The sequence below is a fragment of the Monodelphis domestica genome, chromosome 2 (genome assembly GCF_027887165.1).
Source record: "Monodelphis domestica isolate mMonDom1 chromosome 2, mMonDom1.pri, whole genome shotgun sequence".
In the NCBI taxonomy this organism is placed as follows: Eukaryota; Metazoa; Chordata; class Mammalia; order Didelphimorphia; family Didelphidae; genus Monodelphis; species Monodelphis domestica.
Genome location: NC_077228.1, coordinates 23,933,751 through 23,956,720, shown reverse-complemented (window position 1 = coordinate 23,956,720; position 22,970 = coordinate 23,933,751). Strand labels below are relative to the sequence as shown.

The following is a 22,970-nucleotide window of genomic DNA, read 5'->3' as shown; positions in this document are numbered from 1 at the left end:
TGGCAGCTGACTTGGGTATTTTATTATTTGGGTTTTTCATTAGGGTTTTTATAAATAAAATTCTTGGCAACCTAAATTAATTATGCATTCAGTCTCAGTCATAATTTCACCCTTTATAATACTGCTACTAGGTCTATACCCCCAAAAGATAATAGAAAAAGGGAAAGGATCCATATGTACAATATATATATATATATATATATATATATATATATATATAACTGCTCTTTTTCTAGTGGTAAAGACTTGCAGAGTGAGTGAAGGGATGCTGGTCAATTTAGGAATGGATGACCAAGTTATAAATGTGATGGAATGCTATAGTGCTGTAAGAAATGATAAGCAGGGAAGACACATATGAACTGATTCAGAGTCAAGGGAGGAGAACCAGGAGAATAATTCATTCGACAACAATAACATTAGAAAACCAAATAACTTGGAAAGACTTAGGAATGCTGACCAACATAATGATCAACCCCAATTTCAGACTATCCATGATGAAATATACTATCTACCTCTCGATAATAGATTCAATGTGTAAATATATGTATATTTATACATATACACTATATATGTATATTACATATGCATATATATGTATATATATGCCATGTTAAAATATAGGCAACTAGATAATATAGTGAATAGAGCCTCAGGCCCAGAGTCAGGAAGATGTGGGTTCAAATCCAGCTTCAGACACTTACTAGCTGTGCAACCGTGGGCAAGTCACTTAACATCGTTTGCCTCAGTTTCCTCATCTATAAAACGAGGATAATAATAGTATTTACTGCTCAGTATTGTTTTGAGGATCAGAAGAAATAGTAATTGCTTGGCACACAGTAAACACCATATAACTGTTAGCTATATTATTATTATCACATATATATTTTGACATGGCTAATGTAGTTATTTGTTTTGTATGACTGTATTTGTAACAGGTTTTGCTATTCTTGCTTTCTCAATGAGGAAAGGAAAGGGAGAAGATTTATAGCTGAAAATGAAATGAAATTAAAAATGGAAAAAGAAAGGACTGGGGAGCAAATCAAATATCTTGGAAAAACTTAGGAACGCTGACCAACATAATGATCATAATGGTTGAAGGAAATGGGGGACATATTGCCTGAAGAAGAGAAGACTCGGGAATGGCTGTGTTCAAGTAATTGGAGTTTTGTAAAGGGATTAAACTAGTTCTGCTTGGTCCTGGAGGGTAGAGTCCTAGTTCTACCTGGAAACAAAGAGGTAGTGTTGGGGTGGGGTGGGGTGGGGGGGTGGGATGGGGGTAGAGGAGGGAAATGTATTTTTTGAGAGTTGTTAGAATTTCTGTAAGGAAATAACTTTCTATCAGTGACATCAAGAAAAGTCACTCAATCAGTCAAAAAGCATTTATTAAGTGTTCAGTGTGTACCAGGCACTGTGCTAAGTGCTGGGGACACAAAGAGAGGCAAAAATAATTCCTGCCCTCAAGGAGCTTACACTTTAGTGGGGGGCGGGGAACAAGTCAATGACTAAGTAGATACAGGATATATAGAAGGGAGAAAGAATGAACTACTAACTCTTCAGCAGGGACTCTGGAAAAGGGATTCTTATGCCGGGATATATCAGACAATGTCACTGAAGTCTCTTCTAGCTCTGAAGTTCAGTCATGTCCTGATTTTCCTGGGAGATGGGGTGGGGGGGATCCCCCTGCTTTGTGATGGGCTGATGAGTGACTCCAGGCCCCCACACTCACTCTTCTCCAACCTTTGCTCTTTCCAGATCAACCTCTGGATGGACCAGACTTCTTTTGGACAAGCTGCTTGAACTGAGACAGGATGGGCTCAAAAAGGTCATAGTAGATTTGGTGTGGGGCACTGTGGTTCCGTATGTAAAGAAGGTCATCTACCTTCACGGGGTCCGAGCCACCCTGCCACAGAGTCAGGCTGTACCTGGGGCCGAGAGAGATCTACATCAACCCAAGAGCTTTCTCAACCACAGCCCACACCAAATGCAGGACTCAGTCTGCAAACAGAACCTCCCAGGAACCTGGTCCCCGGCTGGGGAGTGCTGAAGTGGACAGCTCCTATTTCTGGACTCAGCTAGCAATGCTGGGGGTGGAAGTACAATCATCCCCATTTTACAGATGAGGAAACATAAGCTTGGAAAGAGGTTTGCCAAGGGATATATAGCCAGTAAATGTCAGAACCAGGACTCCTTCCTTCATACCTCAGGCTGCCTCTCTCTCAGCTTCACCTGCCCAGTAATTAATTATTTGTGAAGTAAGAGGTAGAAATGAGAAAATGAATCTCCTTCCCTTCTTTGATGGGGGAATCTGGGGGCAGAGCACTACATATATTATCAGACTCATTCAACAGGTTGGTGAATTTGGCTGAAATGGCTCTTCCCCTCTTTTTCTTTTTATTCTTGGTTACTGGAGAGTGCTTGCTGTGTGGGGAGGAAAGGGGATATATTTGGAGATTAAGGTGCCTTAAAGACAGAAGGTATTCATTAAACATTCTTTTAAAGACCTATGGATGCCCAAGTAGAGAGCTCTCCATAGGTTGGGAGCAAGGCAGGGATTGGGGAAGAGTTCATGGATTTCAGTGGGAAAGACGACAAGGCTTCGAAGATGGGCAGAGTTTGGACAGTAGCTATAACAGGTCCCATTCATAAAGCAATGCCCAGTTCACAAAACATTTTCCTTGCAACTTCTCTGGGTGGTAGAGTATCACATTTGACAGACAACTGAAACCCAGAGGAGGTAGTGAATGATCCAGAGTCACAACTATGTATAAACTCTCTCGAGGCCAAGCTCAGGGTATCTTCCAACAGATCTTAAAGCAATAGCTGAAGATTTCCAAGGGTGTTCAACTCTTGGTGACCAGCCCAGTGGAGAAAGGATGTTGGATTCATGGTAAGAAGAGCTGGGCTTGAGTCCCATCTCCATCATGGCTGGGTAACCACGGACAGGTCTCTCTGCTTCTCTGGATCTCAGTTTCTTGGGGGCAATAACTCCAGGTCTGCCAGTCTCATAAAGGTCCCAAAGCATGGGAAGGTGCCTTGTCTGTGTAAATTTATGTACAAACAAGGGAAATTGCAGCTTGCTCAAGTCACACAGCTAATAAGTGGTGGGCTATTCCTTCAATGGCCATGGGGTCAGTGAGACACCCTGGAAGGTAAAATGGCCTTGGAGTCAGGAGAGATCTGGGTTTGAATCCCAACTTTGACATTTACTAGCCATGTGACAACAGGGAAATAACTGAGCCTCAGTTTCCTCATGCATAAAATATAGGGAATAATGCCTAGAATACTTCCCAGGGTTGTTGTAAGGATCAAACAGGATATTTGTAAAGTCATTTGCAAACCTTAAGGTTTCTGATTATAGCAGCAGCAGCAGCAGCAGCTGATCTGACCATAGAAGTCCTGTATTCAATAAATTGCTGTGGCTCCCTATTGACTCCAGGGTCAAATATAAATTCCATTTTGCTTTTAACTGTGAGGTCCTTGAGAACTTTTCATTGCCTCTCCATCTTAGCACAGTGCCTGGAATGTAATAGGCACTTAATCAATCTTTGTTGACTATGTAAAGCCTTTCACCTGTATAGTTTCTCTTTTACTGTGCATTATTATTTTTAGTCAGGGATTAGATTTGAATCCAGGCTCAAGCCAGATCTTTATCTACTATCCCTTTCTGCCTCTCAAAATGCCATCTGTGGGCTGTCAGCCAGGTACCTGGTCAAAGATGCTTTCCAGATGCCCGAGGCAGAAAGGGACAAAGAACTATCCTGGCTGCCTTTCCTTGAGCCAAAAGAAGGAGTGACTCATAGATACTCTTCCTACCAGGGGAGTTTTCTAAGGAGTTCAGAGAATGTTGCTGTGCCTCCCCAGGATTACCTGGTCAGCCTCTCTCCTTGCAAACACCTGATATACTAGAGGCACCTCATTCACTTCTGACAGCCAGCACTCTTCCAATTCCTCACACGCCAAGCTACATAGCATCCCTATGGGCCAACAGTGGAAGTGCAGTGTAGACCATCATGTCAGCTCTGCTGCCTCACCAGGCCATTGAGCTGATTGTGCCAGAACTGTCAGTTCTGCTTTCTCCATGTCCCCAGAGCTTAGTCCTTCCTTCCTTCCTTCCTTCCTTCCTTCCTTCCTTCCTTCCTTCCTTCCTTCCTTCCTTCCTTCCTTCCTTCCTTCCTTCCTTCCTTCCTTCCTTCCTTCCTTCCTTCCTTCCTTCCTTCCTTCCTTCCTTCCTTCCTTCCTGTTTTCTTCCTTTCGTTTTCCTTCCTCCCTACTTTCTTCCTCATGTCCCCAGTGCTCAGTGCCTGGCACATAGTAGGTACTTTATACATGTTTATTGTATTTGATTTTTGATTTCTAAATAATCCTTGCCTTCTGTCTTAGAATTAATACCATGTATTGGTTCCAAGACAGAAGAGCAATAAGGCTAGGCAAAGGGGGTTAAGTGACTTGCCCAGGGTCACACAGTTAGGAAGTGGCTGAGGCCAGATTTGAACCCAGGATCTCCCATCTCCTGACCTGCTCTTTATCCTCTGAACCACCTAGATTCCCCTTAATACATGTTTATCGAAGAATTGATTGATCTTGGTACTCTTAGATGGCATCCCCCTCTCACCTCTCAGACTGCCTCAGGAGCCAGCTAAAATGAGACCAGGCAGCCCTTGCCATGACAGCTCTCACTGGGAAGGTCACCTTCTGTGGCAGGGCTGCCACCAGCTGGTGCATCTTCTCAATCATGGCCTGCGTATAGGTTCTGTTGGGAAAGAGGGAGATGTAGAGGGTGGTCCAGCCCAGAGACAGCGTGGCATTGGGGTACTTTTCTTGGACCAGGGTCAGGAACCTAGAGAGAAAAACAAGCAGATAAACACTTGGGAAAGACTTTAACTTTCTCTGAGCCTTGGATCTTTCCTGTTCTAATAATACTCACAGTCCTCATTCTTTTGGACCCCTCTGCAATATCCTGCTGTATTGCTCTGCTGCAGCGGCAGCCTAGCCCCTATACCCAGGTATTTGCCAAGGATTTGTCCTCTCTCCAACCTCTTAGCTATTCCATCAAAGCCTGTGTTTGCAGCAGATAGAGTGTTGGACTTGGAGTCAGAAAATCTTGAGTTCAAATTGCGCTTCAGATACTTACTAACTGTGAGACCTTGAGCAAGTCACTCTAGGATTTCCCTATATATAAAGTGGGGATAATAATAGAACCTACCTCACAGGGCTGTAGTGATAATCACATGAGATATTGTGCTCTGCAAACCTTCGATTGAGATGTAAATCTACTTAGTATTATTGCTACTCTTATTAAAATACTCCCAAATTGACAACCAACTACTGACCAAAGTATAAATAAAAATGTTTGATCTTCCCAACTCAACAATAATAACTAGCTAGCATTTATAAATGCATGAAAACATTTATAAACATTTTTATTTAAAACATTTATGAATGCTTTAAAACACAAGGCTTTACAAGTATTATTTAATTTTATTCTCACAACCCTGGGAGGTGGGTGTTATTAGCCCCATTTTATAGTTGAGGAAACGGAGGCAAATATAAGGTATAAGTGACTTGCCCAGGGCCATGTAGCTAGCAAGTAGCTGAGGTAGGATTTGAACTCAGATCTTCCTGACTGAGTGCAACACTCTACCCACTATAATGACAAATGCCATGATTTGACCAACAGATACTATTCCCAACTTCTCTTAGAATGAAGCTTGTTTGCTTGGAATGGAGTCAGTCTGAGTCATCAATCAATTCTTTGAATGAGACCCAAATATCATTAACTCCATTACAAGGACTCCTGGATCTAGACTCAAGTCAAGTCCGGATTCAATCTTAGGAAAGTCTGGCCCTTAAAGAATGAGATAGGAAAAGGTGATTTTCTCTTGCAAGAAAACATTTGTTTTTTTTTTTTCCCCTACCAGCAGCCTTCTGACTCTGGCAGATCCTGTCCCCAAATCCCTGTTCTTGACTCCTTCCTGTGAGTGGTCATTTCCCCCTCAAACTGCTATTTTAAGGAACAGCCCTCAAGTGAACTGTGACATGCCACTTCTCTTTGGGCCCTGCTCTTGACTTTCTGGGCTTCCCCCCCACACACTGTGACCCCCCTTCTTCTGGTTACCCACTCCTATTTCTCAGTTTCCTTTTTATGTTTTCCCCATTTGAATGTAAGCTCCTTGAGGCAGGGGCAGTCTTTTATTTTCTGCTTCAGTTTATATACACAGTAAACACTTAGCAAATGTGTTTTGACCTGATTTCACTTTCACATCCTGCCTTCACTTCAGAGTAGATAAAACCACCAATGTGATTCTATTTAAGTGATGACCTGATGATGTCACTCTGTAGTCAATAAACTGCTATAATAAAATATAAACTTCTCTTTTTTATTTTTAACTGTGAACTCTTTGAGAACCTTTATTTATTTATTGTTAATTTTGGGGGGATTTTATTTAATTAATTTAGAATATTTTCCATGGTTACAAGAGTCATGTTCTTTCCATCCCCTCCCCCAACCCCCTCTCATAGCTGACGTGCAATTCCACTGGGTTTTACATGTGTCCTTGATCAAGACCTATTTCCCTATTATTGATATTTGCACTAGGGTGATGGCTTAGAGTCTACATCCCCAATCATGTCCCCATCAACCCATGTGATCAAGCAGTTGTTTTTCTTCTGTGTTTTTACTCCCACTGTTTTTCCTCTGAATGTGGATAGCTTCTTTCTCATAAGTTCCTCTGGATTGTCCTGGGTCATTGTATTGCCACTAATAGAGAAGTCCATTATATTCAATTGTGCCACAATGTTTCAGTCTCTGTGTACAATGTTCTGGTTCTGCTCATTTCACTCTGCATTTCACTCTGTCTCTGTCTCTGTCTCTGTCTCTGTCTCTGTCTCTCTCTCTCACACACACACAAGCACACACACACATGATTCTTCCATCTTCCATCTCTGTTCCTTTGTCCTAATGGTCTTTCCTACCCTCTACCTCCAGGTGGGAATGCACTCTTTCCTGTCTCCTGGTCCATCTATCTTCTGCCTTTCCTGATCCCTCCAAATGCTGGTTTCCTCCTTGCCTAATCACCATGGATAAAATTACTTTGTATTTATTTCCTATTTATTCTGTATATGTTTATTCTGAGTGTAATTGTATATATCAATATAATTGCATGTATCCAAGTAATTTTATGTATCAATTCAATGTAACACTTGAACATATTATTCAACAAACATTTACCAAACTTGTCATCTGCTTGATTGAGAATAAGCTCCCTGAGAGTAGTGATTTACCCTCCACTTTTTATATTTGTGTTCTAGTATTTGGCACATAGTAGGTGCTCATGGAATGTTTTGAGCACTTAGCACTGTGCCTGGCACATGGCAAGTACTTAACAAATGTATGTTAATTGGTCGAGTGAGTCTGATTGTGTTTAAGTAACTCCAGGGAAACAATGTATTCTTCCCAGTCCTTATTAGGGGTATTCTGTCCCTGGTCACGAGTCCATCATTCTTGTATTTTAAATTTTGGTCCAAAGAACCAAATCCCTCCTCAGATAGCATCTTAATCAGCAGGACATTTCCCAGATTGTCTCTTCTGAAACTCTTGCCTTTTAATGGCTGATGCAACTACAGATCTTCTCAGTTTTGATCATCACCTTTAGCTTTTCAGCTTCCTTCTTGACACCATCTTTTATTATGCTCAGATGAGTCACTGAAATGAGGAGTAGCCATCAGGTCTTGGGTCAAGCTTCAAATGTTCCTCTTCATCCCTCCCATACATTCTCTGGGAGGCTGCTAGACCTCTTTGTTGTCCAGTTGCCATTCACCAGTAGGTTATCCTCCTCCTTCTCTTCCTTTGATCTCTCTCTCTCTCTCTCTCTCTCTCTCTCTCTCTCTCTCTCTCTCTCTCTCTCTCTCTCTCTCTCTCTCTCTCTCTCTCTCTCTCTCTCTCTCTCTCTCTCTTTTAAAATAAAACCTACCTTCCTTCTTGGAGTCAATACTGTGTATTGACTCCAAGGCAGAAGAGTGGTAAGGCTAGGCAATGGGGGTGAAGTGACTTGCCCAGGGTCACACAGCTAGGAAGTGGCTGAGGCCAGATTTGAATCTAGGACCTCCCATCTCTAGGCCTGGCTCTCAATCCACTGAACTACCCAGCTGCCCCCCCCCCCCCCTGATGTCTCTCTTGATGACTTTTGGGAACTCATTTCATCTTTCCTTAGGGCATGAGCAGCTGATGCTTCCTCTTTGGAGCTTCCAGTTCTCCTCCCACTTTGGACACAAAGAGCCTCAGATTATTATTTAGCCCAAATGGTTCCATTGTCTTTTTTCTCTTCTGACCTCTTGACATCAATCAGGATAGCCTTCTCTCCTTTCAGGTCTTTTTCCTCTTTAATTTGCACGGATTCAAACCTTCCTAAAATGTCTTTCCTTTACTTGGAAAGCCCTTCTTCCATTTTTAAAAGGAGCATTTCATTCACTCTGATGGCATAAGAGAGTGGAATGACATCTCTACCTTGAATGAGGCCCCTCTACCTTGTCTTCTGGGGGTGGGGGGGAGTCAGACTGTTCTTTGAGAAGAGACCATGGCAGGTCTTTTCTATGTGTCATGGAAGGTCATGTACTCTAATCTTCTTATTGTACAGATAAGGAAACTGACACCCTACCCTGAGAGATTTAAGTGACTTTTTCAAAGTCACACAGGGAGTTAATCATCAGACACAGGATTTGAACTCAGGTCTTCTGACTTCAGAACCAATGTTTGTTTCACTATACTTCACTGCTCACTTTACTCTGATAGAATGGAAACTCCTTGAAAGCAAGAAATGTTTGTTTTTTATCTTTTGGCTTAGTGCCTAGCACATAGTGCCTGACACATAGTAGGGACTAATTAAGTAAAACTAATTAAGTAAATCCCTGTTGAATTGAATTTGGATCATGGGAGGTTAGGGGAATTTGGAAAAAAACATTTTATTTGAACCAGGAGGGAGTCTGAGTTCAAATCTTATTACTTCTATTTCCTGTCTATGTGATATATAACCACATGCTGGCTGCTTAACCCTGTGGGCCTCTGTTTCCTGCTTTGTTATGTCAATGGAGGAGGACTAAATGATGTCAGTGGTCCCTACCAGCTTTAAATCCCCTAAATTCTATGATTATATGATCCCTCAGTTTTGAATCTGCCATGAAGACAAGCAGTTGCACTGACCCATTTTTTCCAGCTCTCTCCTTCCTCACATTATTTTGAATTTGATTACCTGTGTCCATCTCATGTCTCTCCCCATCACCCCAAATTCCTTCCCACAGAGACTAGAATTTCAATGAAGGAAGGGATTACTTTGTGTCTATGGTGCTTTGCATACAATAGGCACTTAATAAATGTATGTTGAATTGAACTGAAATAAATTAAATCTCTGTGCCTCTAATAGATAGATGGATGGAGGGGAGAGGAGGGAGGGAGGGAGGGAGAAAGAGAGAGAGAGAGAGAGGGTGGGGGGAAGGTGGGAGGGAGGGAGGGAGAAAGAGAGAGAGAGAGAGGGTGGGGGAGGGTGGGAGGGAGGAAGGAGGAAGGGAGAGGGAGAGAGAGAGAGAGGGAGGGAGAAAGAAAGATAGACAGACAGATGGATGGATAGATGAATAGACAGACAGCTATAGATAGGCTGACAATTAGATGGGGAGATATAGGAATAGATGGACAGATATATAGGTAGATGAATAGACAGCTAGATAGGTAGAGGGATGTATGGATAGACAGATGGATATAGACAGAACATTTAGCGAACACTTATGTGTCAAGAGTCTGTGCTAAGCACTAGAGGTACAAATACAAAGAAAATTGAAAACAGTCCTTATCCTCTAAAGAGGGAAGAGAGCACAGAAAAGGGGGCTGGAGGACGTTCCTCACAAAAGAAGGTAGAATTTGTATCTAAGATCTCCTATTCTCTTTTAACCTTCTGAGCCTTCCACATGTATTTGTGCCAGTGGGTGGATAGTCCAGAGTAGGGGTGGTTGGGTAAGGGACCATAGATTCAGTAGTATTCTTGTTTCATTCAGAGAGGAGAGAAACCATTGACTCACTGTGTGGCATTGACAGCAACTGGGATGGGGACATTGGGGCCATCTAGGACATCGGCATTGATCCACACAGGCCTCTGGATTCTCCCTTCTTCTGTCTGATTCCTCAAGAGATCCAAAGAGGGACCAACTGCTTTGATGTTCTTGAAATCTAATTTGATGCCTGGCAAAGAATGGTGAGTGGTTAGAGAGCTTTAAAAGTTCTAGACTAGAGAGTTAAGCAGTAGAGGGAAACCTGGACTGGGAATCCAGAAGGAGTTGAGTTCAAATCCCTTTTCTGACACTGTGTATGACCAAGGATAAGCCACTCTTGGAGTTTCAATTTCCTTGTTTGTAAAATGGGCATAACAAAACTTGTAGTAGCAGTGATCTCATTGCATCATGGTGAATATGCAACAAGGTAATATATGGAAAGTGCTTTGTATACCTTTGAGTACTATATAAATGTAGCTCTAACATGCTAGGGCCATGATGGCAAATCTATGGCACACATGCCAAAAAGGGCACACAGAGGCCTCTCTGTGGGCACACAAGCCTTCACTCACCAGTTTGTTACTAGAAAGGGAGAGGGACTCGGGAGAGCTCCTCTTTTCCTCATTTCCACCACACTGAGGACATTTTTTCAGTTCATCTGCCCCTCTGCCCTGCAGCTTAACAGAGATACTTCCTTCCCTATCTGGGGTAAGGAGTGGGGGGGAGGCAGCACCTGACCAAAGGGCATAGAATCTCTGGGGGGAGGCACAACCCTATATCTCAAGAGGGGCATGGCACAACACACAGTTGCTAAAAGGTTCACCATCACCGCTCCAGGATCTATGTTCCCAGACCCCTCCTAGCCCTGATATTCCCTCTTCTTTGGCCCCTCAAAGCCCTGACATTTATTGCCCTGAAGGCCCCTCCTTCTGATATTTTGTATTCACTGTGGTAGTTTTGTTATCTTTGTGGGTTGAGAAAGGCTTTATTACATGGAGGTCATTTTACCAGTAGGATGCTAATAACTCTGGGTACTGTGTTTTCTGACTTACAAAAAAAACTTTCACTAGATTTTCTCTTTTGGGGGTGCTATCCCCATTTTAAAGGTGAAGGAATAGATTCTCAGGGAGGCCTGAGCCCATATAGAAAGTTAAAGAGAGAATCAGGAATAAAATATCATATTGTGGAAAAGCTGCAATTTTCATTTGCCTTAGACAAGTCCCATAATATCTTTGGACCCCAATTTTCCTCATCTAGAATGAGAGGGTTAGTCTCCATAACTCCTAAGGCCCCTTCTAATGGTCTTTTACCATCTTATGAGGCACCCAGAATTCTGGCTTCTCAGCCAACCTCTTTCTAGTGGACCACATAAAGGTCTAGGAGCAATCAACCCATCAGTTAACATTTATTAAGCACCTACTATGTGCCAGACATTGTGTTAAGAGGCCAGAGCAGTTGTTACCTTTTCTGGATCTGGGCAATACAGCTTCCAGCCACTGTTCCAAGGTGTTGTCACTGTAGATGGCAGGGGGGTGGGCCATTATTGGGATCCCTGTCTCATTGGCTGTGCCCAGCCCTTCCACATTGACATCTGCTTCCAGTACCATGACATCGCCTAGGTCCCAAGGGGAAAGACAGAGAAAGAGTATCAGGGAAAGGTACAGCTCCTCCCCTCTCCCTTCATCCCCCCCAACTCTCAAATACTCTCTTGATTAGGGGGACCTTCTGAAATGGGAGATAGATGGCTAGTCCTATACCTGGACATAATGTGTGGCTACCTCTAGAGTGGGACTTAAGGGGGGTTCTGTTGATCCCACAAATATCTGCTTGGTTCCACCCACTCCTCTGCCCTAATCTAAAATTCTAAGCAACCACAGCATTCCTCTGTCTGAGTCCAACAGCCAGGACAAAGTTGTTGCCTTTAGGGAATCTCCATGAAGATCAACATTGAACAATCATATTTAATTGAGGAGGTGCAGTATGGAAGGGGAGTGTGTTACCCAGGAAGGCATGGATTAAAAAAAATCACACTCTTGGAAACAAGACACCTCAGACATTCCAATTAAAGAGAGAAAATCTCAGAATTCTAGAATCCTAGAAGCAGAGAACCCAGACCATGACTGAGTCACATTTTTCACCCATTGGATCCCAAGATTCATGGGATTTGGGAGTATTAAAGGAACCTATGAGACCATCGAGTTTAATTCCTCATTTGGGCTTAAGCCCAATTTTTAAGGTTTGTTCTTCTAGGCTGAAGGGACTATTGCTACACATAACTGGCCTATCTCTGGCTCCGAATTTTAGTTTTAGGGGTTCTATTAAGAATGAATTTGGGGGGGGCAGCTGGGTAGCTCAGTGGATTGAGAGGCAGGCCTAGAGAAGTGAGGTCCTAGGTTCAAATCTGGACTCAGACACTTCCCAGCTGTGTGACCCTGGGCAAGTCACTTAACCCCCACTGCCTAGCCCTTACCAATAGACAGTATTGATTCCAATCTGGAAGGTAAGGGTTTTTTTTTTTTTTTTAAGAATGAATTTAGGGGCAGAAAGAAATTAGTGGCACAAATGGATAGAGCACTGGGCCTAGAGTCAGGAAGACTCGTCTTCCTGAGTTCAAATCTGGCCTCAGATACTTTCTAGCTTTGTCACCCTGGGCAAGTCACTTAACTGTTTGCTTCAGTTTCCTCATCTATAAAATGAGCTGGAGAAGGAAATGATAAAACACTGGTATCTGTCAAGAAAACCGCAGATGGGTTCATAGTCAGATATGACTGAAAAATGACCAAATAACAACAGTAGTAAAAGAACCCTTCATTGAACACACCATCAACTTGGTCTCATTCTAAGCCATTGATGGTTAAAAAAAAAAAATTAGATCACTCTAGTACCTAGTCTCCAAAACATCAGTGGATTTAGGACTAGAAGCGGTCCCTAGAGGGCATTTTCTCTCTTATTTTACAGATGAGAAAACTGAGCCCCAAAGAGAAGCTTAGGTGGCAAGAGCTAGAAGGGATCTTAGTGGTCATCGAGCCCAACCCCTTCATCTTACAGAGGAGAAAACGGAGGCCCAAAGGAGTTGTTATAAGAAGTTATTGGATAGAGGCAGCTAGGTGGCTCAGTGGCTAGAGCCAAGCCTGGAGGTCCTGAGTTCAAATCTGACCTCAGACACTTTCTAACTGTGTGATCCTGGGCAAGTCACTTAATCCCTATTACTTATCCCTTCCTGCGCTTCTGCTTTGGAGCCAATTTGTAGTATTGGTTCTAAGACAGAAGGTAAAGGTTAAAAAAAAAGAAATTATGGGTAATCAGAGAAGCTACTTTCCAGGGTTGAGATGAGGAATAAATGAGATAATCCATGCAAAAATGCTAATTAAAACTTCAACCTCTCTCTATAGGTTAGCTATTATTAAGAGCCAAAGGTGGGATTTGAACCCAGGGCTTCCTGACTACAAGGCTAGCACACTATCTCACTCATCGCAGCCCCTCTTAGGTGTCTTGAGTTCATGCCATATGAGGATCAGGTGAAGGTTTGAGGGCTGTTTAGCCTGGAGGGTAGAAGATCCAGCTGCATTCAAATATGTGAAGGGCCACCATATAGAAGAGGGATCAGCCTCACTCTGTTTATCCCCAGTGGGCAGAATCAGCAGCAGTTACAGAGAGACTCCAGGGCAGAGAGAACTTTCACACAATTCAGGAAAGTCCCAGTGTGGAAGGGGCTTCCTGGGAAGCACATGGGCTCATCTTGGGGTAGAGGCTGGATGGTAGCTTCCTGGGGAGGACGTAGAAGAGGGTCACCGATTAATTGGTCTAGGATGGGTTGGACTAGATGGCCTCTGAGATCTTTGAGATCTTCTGTGTGATTCTTCTGAGTCTCACAATCACCCTGGGAGGAAGAGGCTCTTACCATGCCCAATGTTACAGATGAGAAAACTAAGGATCACAAAAGATTTGTGTCAGAACTAAAACCCAAGGCTCTCCTGAGTCCAAGAGCAGCCCACTTTGCGGCACACCATGGTGCATCTAACACAGAACACATTAGAACATAGGATGTTAGAGTTGTAGAAACCAGCCTCTTAGGTTAGCCAAAGGGCTGGAGGATATGTCTCTAGACTCAGGGTCTTAGACAGGTGGGGATGGGGGCCTAGATCGTGGCTTTCTCAAAAAGATTTGCCTCCTCCCTTTCCTTTGTTCATTGTGGTTCTTGCAGTGCTCCCTCCAGGAACTAGATGCCATTTTACCAATTTAACTCAATTCTATCACTATTTATGTATTTATTTTTTAACCCTTACCTTCCTCCTTAGAGGATCCTGTGTATTGGTTCCAAGGCAGAAGAGAGGTAAGGGATAGGCAATGGGGGTTCAGTGACTTGCTTAACTAGTAAATGTCTGAGGCAAGACTTGAACCCAGGACTTCCTGTCTCTAGGCCTGACTCTCAGTCCACTGAGTCACCCAGCTGCCCCTTCTACAACCTTTTAGAAAAAGTGCTGGAATGCATCCTGAGTCCAAGACACTCTCGTCTTGGCAAAAGGGAAAATCAGCCCCTGCCCACAGGGGGCTTACACTCTTGTAGGGACACATGTAAGGAAATGTAGGGCATTTGGAAGAGGGAGAGAACTCTGGAAAAGGCTAGCCTGGAAGGGACTAGAGATTCTAAGAGGTAGACATGAAGAGGGAGGATCTTCCAGGCATGGTGGGACAGCCCATGCACAAGCATGGAGGTGGGGAAGTAGAAGCCCCAATTCAATGGATGGCAATTTGGAACTGATGTCTTAGGGAAAGGATTTGGAAAAAATGGGAGAAATTCCTTCCCATTTCAACTTGCTATCATATATTGGCGAGCCACCATTTAGAAAATGGAATGTTATATTGAAAAAATGGAAAGAATGAACTTGGTTCAAATCCCATGGGTAATTCACTTAAGTATTTTGACCTTGGTCTTCTCTTCTATAAAATGGGCATAAAAATATCTGTCCTTTATGACTCACAGGGCTTTTGTGAAGATATCCAATAAATGCCAGGGTGAGCTTGAAGCCTCTTTAAGCTTGGGTTGACTATGTAAGGATGTGAAAGACTAGAATGAGGGTAGGAGGGTAGCAGAAACAATAACTGCTGTCCCCCTGGGCTTGGTTGGCATCTCTCTGCCTTTCCCCACCCCTCATTTACTTAGGAGAGAAGAGCTCTTGGGAATTAAGAAGCCAGAGGACTGTGAAACCTCAGGACTCTTGGTTGCCTGTATTGGGGCAGTAGCAACTTCCTTGGGTGATGCCCAGGTTTTGCAAAGTCTTCAGTGATTAAAATGGGGAAGCATACAGAGCAATGGCTCTCTTAAACCTGAAACCCTCACCCCTGTCCCTGCTCCAGATCCATTATGCCCCCCCCTTTCTCCTGGCATCAGGAAAGTCTCAAGAGTAGCTCCATCCATGAAGGCACAAAACCCCATCATCCCCTGTGAGTCCTGGGCCAACAAAGGATGAGGTGAGAAGATGGAAGGGAGGAGAGAAGCCTTCGATCCCAGGAATTGGGTTTGGTGGCACAACCGTGTGGGCGACCTTCTTTGTAACAGCTTAGATGTTGGGATGCCTCTTCATTCCTAGCACCAAGAACAAAAGAAATTGGAGAGCCATTGAGCTAGAGATCCAAGGGATCCCGGGCAACCTAGAGAGCTGCGAAGCTTCTGGGGAGATCTAAGCCCAGCAGCCAGGAAGTTGAGTCCAAAGAAAAGATTCGGCCTAGAGGTATTAGCCACATAGGAGGGAGGACCTTGTTCTCTGTTCTACTGACCTCAGCACCTGGGCAAAGAATCTCCTGCCTGAGAGCAAAAAACCTGCCCTCCAAGGCTGCATGAAGGAATGGAGTAGCCTTTCCTCACTGGAAAAAAAGCTGAGAAAGGTATTTTTCTAGGACAAGCTGGTGCTGATCGCATGACTAAGGCAAGGGAGGCTGTTTTTCTCAAAGAATTATTTGTTGTTGTTCAGTCGTGTCTGACTTTGTGACCCCATTTGGGGTTTTCTTGGCAAAAATATTGGAGCAGTTTGCCATTTTCTTCTCCAGTTCATTTAGCAGATGAGGAAACTGAAGCAAACAGGGTATGGTGACTTGCCCAGGGTCATACAGCTACTAAGTGTCTGAGGCTGGATTTGAATTCATGAAGTTGAGGTTTCCTGACTCCAAACCCAGTACTCCATCCACTTGCCACCTAACCGTCTCTAAAGAGTTATAGGAGGGGGCAGTTAGGTGGCTCAGTGAATTGAGAGTCAGGCCCAAAGATGAGAGGTCCTGGGTTCAAATCTGAACTCAGATACTTCCTAGCTGTATGACCCTGGGCAAGTCACTTAACCCCCATTGCCTAGCCCTGACCACTCTTCTGCCTTAGAACCAACACATAGTATTGATTCTAAGACTGAAAGTGTTTTTTTTTTTTAAGTTATAGGAGTTTTATATGAAAACAAGGATACGTGAGTTTATAAAAGTCTTTGGCTTTGAACTAAGAGAACTTACAATCCACTCTTCTTGAACTGCTCTGATTAGCAAGGACTTTAACTAAGGCCAGAAACTGGAAGCAAGCAGAAGCATCTAATACCTGGCACTAGACAGCACAAAGTAAGCAGCCAGTCTGGCCAGCAGATCCGAAGCCTTGAGTAGAAACTACCCATCCAATGTAGACTCAGCCTGGAGCAGGAGGCCTGATGTGTGCGGAAAGAGAGCTGGGCTCCAAGCTGGGCACTCTGCTCCAATTTAGCAGCTGGGTCACCCTGGACAAGCTATTTTGCCCCTCTGGATTCTGGGCAGCTCTCTAAGATTTGATGGTGTTGGCCTGTACAAGTCCAGATTGTTTTCTCCCCTTGGAGTTCCTTAAACCAATGAAACTGTAAGAATGTGAGGGATGAGGGACAGAGAAAAATTCATAGATTGGAGGAGAAATTGGATACAAACCCTGGGGAGAAAGATTCTGGAAGGAGAAAAGGATCTTGGAATTTGACTGTTTTTAACTGTCACTCCTGACTCTGGCTTTCCACTGAGCTGGAAGGAGGATCTTTGCTCTGGCATCCCCTGGGAAGAACTAATCTTGTGGAAAGGTTAGGGATTCCTGGGTAGGAGAATTTGCCTTGGAGTAGACTGCCTTTTCCCTGGAGTACAGAGATTCACCTGTCTGAGTGCTACCGGTCAGAGATCCACTTGGCTAAGGTAATCCCAAGGGTTTGTCACCTGGGACTCTGGGTTACCTAGGAAGCCAACCCCAGGCTTGAGAGGGGATTCAGGCTACTAGTGAGTCCTGTCTCCTTAGCCTTCTTAAAGACAATCTGGGTAATTAGGTTAGCAGATCGTCAGATAACATTTGGGGTTTTAGTAAGAGCAGGGAGTGGATAGGCAGGGCCTACAGAAGCAATGAAGAGTACCTCTCACGAGGTGCGTAGAAGGTGGTTTGAGTCTAGATCTGTAGTTTTAGGACCCTTCCTACCCTTTCCCTTCACTACAATGACCCAAATAAACTTGGTTTCAAAAGCCCAAAGGTTTTGTGCTTTGCTGGCCCTGGGAAGGTCCCAGGTGGGTGTTTCTCCCATCCATCTAGGCCTTTCCCAAACAATCTACCTCCCTTTGGAGGAAGGACTTTATTTCAAAACCACAGTTCCAGTCTCTAAGCCTTTCCTGGTCCAGAGAAGTCTCTGGGTGAACAAGAGAATGATCAAAAGTGGGAAATTCCATTTCCTCAGCTTGGCCCCAGAGCAAAGTGGGGGAAGTGCAGAGAAGGAAATTTATGTTTAATGTAAGGAAGCATTTCCCAGCAATGGGAGCTGTCCAACACAAAAGGGGCTCCCTTAAGAAGTGGGGGGGGAGGGGGGCTCCTCCCTGGCAGGTTCAAGCAGAGGGCTCCTAACATAGAGGGGATGTTTGATCAGGGATATATTAGACCAGGTGGCCCCTGGGGTCCCTTCTCCCTTGGAGGCAACCCTTCTTGTGACAATCTCCCCAGAAAATTCCACAGCCACTAGAAACTCTTATCTATTTACCTTCCTTGGAGACAATGATAAGATATTCCCATGTTATCATTAAAGGCCCAGAGTCCAAACCCCAGGTTTTTCTCCAAAGGAGGAAAATGAGACTCAAAGAGAAATGACTTGCCCAAAATCACAGAGAAAATCAGTGGAAAAGCTGAGATTCAAAGCCGGACCTCCTGCCTCCCAAGCTGGGTGGACGGACCTCCCTGGATCTTCTCTGTGTCCCTGGTTTGCTCACTCAAGTCTGGCTACAAGTCTTTCTCAGGAAAGATGATGAAACTTGAATGTGACTAATCTTCCCAGCATCTGCTTATCATTAGGAGAGAAAATCCTCCCAGTTAAGCCAGAGTTCATGACTAGTCTATGGTAGTTAGAAGTTATCTTCTTTCCTGATCACCAGGGGTAGAGTTAGCCCTCCTGTTTATCAGGTGAGATTCCTCTAGACCTAAGAAAGCGAAGCTGGCAAGCTCACTGCTCTGGTATTGGGTGTTCTGAGACTATATTTCATGGTCACTTCTGACCTTCTATGCTCTAAGGCCCTGTCTAGCTCTGACGTCTCTTGTTCTAAGGCCTCTCCTAATTCTGATCTCCTCTAAGGCCCCTTCCAGCTCTGACACCCTTTGTTCCAAGGCTCTTCCCAGTTCTGATCTCCTGTAAGGCCCCTCCCAGATCTGATCTCCTCTGCTCTAACATTCTAAGCTCTAACATGTTCTTTTCTAAGGTCCTTACCTACTCTAACTTCCTATGCTTTGAGGTCTATTATGATTCTACTACTTCCTAAAGTCCCTCCAAGTTCTAACATTCCAGCATGTTGGATTCGGAATGAATGAGGCCAGAGTCTTTCTTGTAAGTTGGTAGGGAGAGAGAAGTAGGCAGAAACTGGAACTCTGAATTAGGTTAGGAAAGAGGAGCCTGGAGGCCATTAAGACACAACCACTCACTGGGCAAGAAGGGCAGAAGACTCCTGAGCCCCTTGACTCTATTCCCATAGTCTGATCTCCTAGAATTGACTGAAGGAAGCATCCCTGCTCCCAGAGCTCTACTGGGGTCCAGCACATCTCTTCTCCTCCCACTCTAACCCCCTCCTGCCCAGCCTTCTAAGGGTTAAGGAGTTCTGGGCCTCACTGCTCAGGGCTGTCTCCATCTCACTCCGGTTGTTGGCAGCATGGTGCCAGGTGACCAGCAGGCCATCTCTGTGGCTGATATCCCCAGTGCTGAGAAGGTAGTCCATCATGTCACCATCTGGCCGACAGCTTTCACAACCTAGGGATGGGTTAAGAACATGGTCTTCATCAAAGGAATGAACTGGGACCTGGTCTAGTGTCCTAAGAAGAAGGACCCTTGATCTAGGAGTTCAGGACCTGGGTTCCAAGTTCTGGATTTGACCTGAAGTCATGTTTACCTTGGGAGATCTACTTGGGAGGCTTCGCTGGGGTTGAAGACTCTTGGGGAGAGGGAGCCCATATTATGTCAACTTTTACTGAGAAGAAGGCAATCAAGAGGGTCACTTTTGGGAGAAAAACTTGGGAAGGGGAAGAGGAGAGCTAAGTCCAAGTCATAAGTTTCCCATCACTCGGGGTTTCAATGTAGGGGAGGGTTTCCCCTCCCTGGAGGCCTTCAAGCAAAGACTATCAAGCATTCATTACAGGGGGGTCATGTTCAGGTAGAGATTGGACTCAATGGTGTCTGGAATCCCTTTCAATTCTGAGATTCTAGGGCTCAATGGAGAAAAATCTTGGGAAGGGAAAGGAGGAAGCAAACCCAATTAGATCCTTCCAAGGGGAAGGGGATCTTGGGAAATCTAAATAATGAGAACATTGCAGGGTCCAGAAAAGGGAGACAACAATCAGAGCCTCTCTTGGGCAGAATCCTGGAGAGAAAAAAGAATGGAGCACTGCTAATTAGAGCCTTACTGATATTAATCTAGGGGATTGCAATAGGGAGGATCAGGGGGAAGGTAAAGCAAGGTGGGAAATAGAGGCAATCAACTTTGCTGAGGAAGAATGGGTTGAGCATCCTGAGAGGGGGAAGAAGGAGGAATTAAACCAATAAGAGCTCTGCTGGGAAAGATGTTTGGGAGGAGGGAAAAAGGGTTGATGAGCCTATTAGAACCATTGCTGGAAGAGAATCCCTTGACTAAACCAGGGGATTCTGATATCTGGAATAAGCATCACAAAATACACTTGGTTCAAATACATTGTGTCCTCAGCTAGAGTGGCATGGGACATGGCTCTGAGACCACTGCAGAGGACATGGCCACAATGGGTAGGGGGCTGGGAGGAAGGCATGTGGGACCTCCCCCACCCCAAGAACTGCAGTACATTGTTTCCTCTATTGGGCACCATGAGGCAAAACTTGGGCTCTCACCCTTAACTGCAAGACCATCATAGGAAGGAAGGAAGGAAGGAAGGAAGGAAGGAAGGAAGGAAGGAAGGAAGGAAGGAAGGAAGGAAGGAAGGAACCTGCACCAAGCAGTACATTGCTAAGTGGGGTGAAGGGAGGGGGGATGTTGGGGAGAGGAGAATATTTGAGCCAATCAGAATACTTTTTGGTGGGGGAGAGCCCATCGCCTGAACCTCCTACCTGGCCGCGAGTTACCACTCTGGGTGAGGCTGACAGCCAGGACTATGGCAACCACTGAAGCTGCTCCCACACCTCCAGCAACTGCCCAGGCCTTCCCTGGAGCCATGGTACCCCCTTCCACCAAACAGCTTCACAAATGTCCTTGGCTTCGCTTCCCTCCCAGACAGGGTCCCTTCTGGGGCTCAGTCCTGGCTGTTTGGTATGAGCAGGAGAGAATTCCTTGTATCAGCCTGACTGTACAATGAAGGCCCCTCCTCCTGCCTTCCTTACCTAGCAGAAAATCCAAACTCCCCACCCTTTGGCTTTCCCTCCCTAGGACTGCCCTTTGCCCCACAGTGTGTCAGGCTATTAGGAGGAGAAAAGCAGCTGCAAAGGGTCACCTGTCCTTTAACTGGGCAGCTTGGTGGGCAGAGGAATCTGAATGCCAGAGCAGATCTGAAGGAGGGGTGGCTAGCAGCTGTAGAAATGTCCGCTCAGCCCTTAGGTTCGGAAGCTTGCATAGACTGCAAGACTCTGGACAAGTCACTTCACTCTCCATCAAATAGGGATAAATGTGTTCATTTCGTACCTCATAGGAGTGCTGTGGAAGGAAGGAAGGAAGGAAGGAAGGAAGGAAGGAAGGAAGGAAGGAAGGAAGGAAGGAAGGAAGGAAGGAAGGAAGAAGAAAGGAAGGAAGGAAGGAAGGAAGGAAGGAAGGAAGAAGAAAGGAAGGAAGGAAGGAAGGAAGGAAGGAAGGAAGGAAGGAAGGAAGGAAGGAAGGAAGGAAGGAAGGAAGGAAGGAAGGAAGGATGGGAGGGAGGGAGGGAGGGAGGAAGGGAGGAAGGAAGGAAGGGAGGGAGGAAGGAAGGAAGGAAGGAAGGAAGGAAGGAAGGAAGGAAGGAAGGAAGGAAGGAAGGAAGGAAGGAAGGGAGGGAGGGAGGAAGGAAACACGCATTTGCTAAGATGTGCTGGGCACTGTACTAATTTCTGCATACTTAATCCTTTCTGTCCAGGAACTCCCTGGAACTGCCCTCTTTGGTGAGGGTCTTATTTGGCTTCACCAGATGGAGGCTTGCTCTAGCCATGCTTCACTTCCCATCCAAGTTATCTTCTTTCCCTTCTCCATCCCAATGTTGTTCCAGTTCAGGACTTATATAATTAATACCGCCATGGCTACTGACAAGAGTATCCATCTGCTCCCTCTTGGCTCCTCTCTCCATTCTTATGACTTTCCTCCTTGGCCAGCAGGCCCCAGGTGTGTTGTCTTTCCCTATTAGAATGCCAGCTGCTCAAGGTCAGGGATTGTCTTCCCTTTTGTTTGGGCCTCCTCAGGGTTCAGCACAGGTGCTTGGCACATGGGAAGTCCTTCATAAATATTCATTCATTTCATCCTTTAGCAGTGCTAGATAAGGAATCAGAGGACCCAGGACAAGTCCCGACTCTGCTCCTTCCTCCCCCTGTGACCTTGGGCAAATGGCTTTTCTTGGTCTTAGTTTACTGATCTCTAAAATGGGTGTGTTGAAATCCATAATCTCTGAGGTCTGCCAGTTCTAAATTGATGTTTCTGTGAGGAAGTGACTTGCCCAGTGTCACACGTCTAGTAGTGCCCTCTAGAACTAAGTCAAAATCATCTAGTTCTTCGCGATCATGAGAGCTATAGGAGACAGGGGAATGGGGACCCTTTCCTCTGCTCCAGGGGTGAAGTCCATTGTCAGATGGTAGGAACCCTTCATTATTCTGAAAACCTAGCATGAGACTTGGAACAACCAATCAATCCACCATCATAAAGCACCTACTATGTGTGAGGTGCTGTGAACACACAAGATATAAGCAAGGTAAATGGGAAGGCATCTCTGAGGGAAGGTACTATGGGTAGGGGTGGGACTAGGAAAGACCTTCTGCAGAAGATGAGTTGAGTCTTGAGGAAAGTCAGGGAAGCCAGGTGTGGAGGGAGGGAGAAGATTCCAGGCGTAGAATTGGGAATCCCTGAGTTTGGAGTTAGAGTTGAGAAAGGCAGAGTTGGAAGGTGGAATTAATCTCTTAAATGAGGGATAGTAAATAGTAAATGGATGTAGCTGAACCTTAGCACTTGGAGAGAGTAGGAAGACTAGAAAAGTAGGAAAAAATCAGGTAGTGAAGGGCTTTAAAAGCCAAAAGAGACTATATTTGCTCCTGGAAGCAGGAGAGAGACTCTGGAATTTATTAATGGGGAGTGGGGTGGGTGCAGATAGACATGGACAGACCTGGGTTTAGGAAAATCATCTTGGCGACCCAGTAGAGGATGGATTGGGGCAAGTACATAGTAGGTCCTTAATAAAGGTTTGTTAATTGGTTCATCTAGTCCAATGTCTGAATTTTACAGAGGGGAAACTGAGGCCC

General features: G+C 44.8%; 1 protein-coding gene across 2 annotated transcripts; it reads right to left on the bottom strand.

The window, feature by feature from the left end:
- Positions 1 to 1,364: 1,364 nt before the first annotated feature.
- FAM151A (family with sequence similarity 151 member A) lies at positions 1,365 to 20,906 on the bottom strand. 2 transcript variants are annotated; one of them, XM_056815076.1, is made up of 6 exons: positions 20,613 to 20,906; positions 19,155 to 19,292; positions 11,498 to 11,650; positions 10,066 to 10,225; positions 4,613 to 4,837; positions 1,365 to 1,922 (listed from the first exon to the last, which is right to left on the bottom strand). In XM_056815076.1, the coding sequence occupies exons 1-6, from the start codon at positions 20,716 to 20,718 to the stop codon at positions 1,754 to 1,756; spliced, it is 951 nt and encodes a 316-aa protein (XP_056671054.1). In that variant the 5' UTR covers positions 20,719 to 20,906; the 3' UTR covers positions 1,365 to 1,753. The 2 variants fall into 2 exon arrangements, with proteins under 2 accessions (XP_056671054.1, XP_056671055.1); XM_056815077.1 differs by lacking the exons at positions 19,155 to 19,292; positions 20,613 to 20,906 and adding an exon at positions 12,701 to 13,247.
- Positions 20,907 to 22,970: the final 2,064 nt, after the last annotated feature.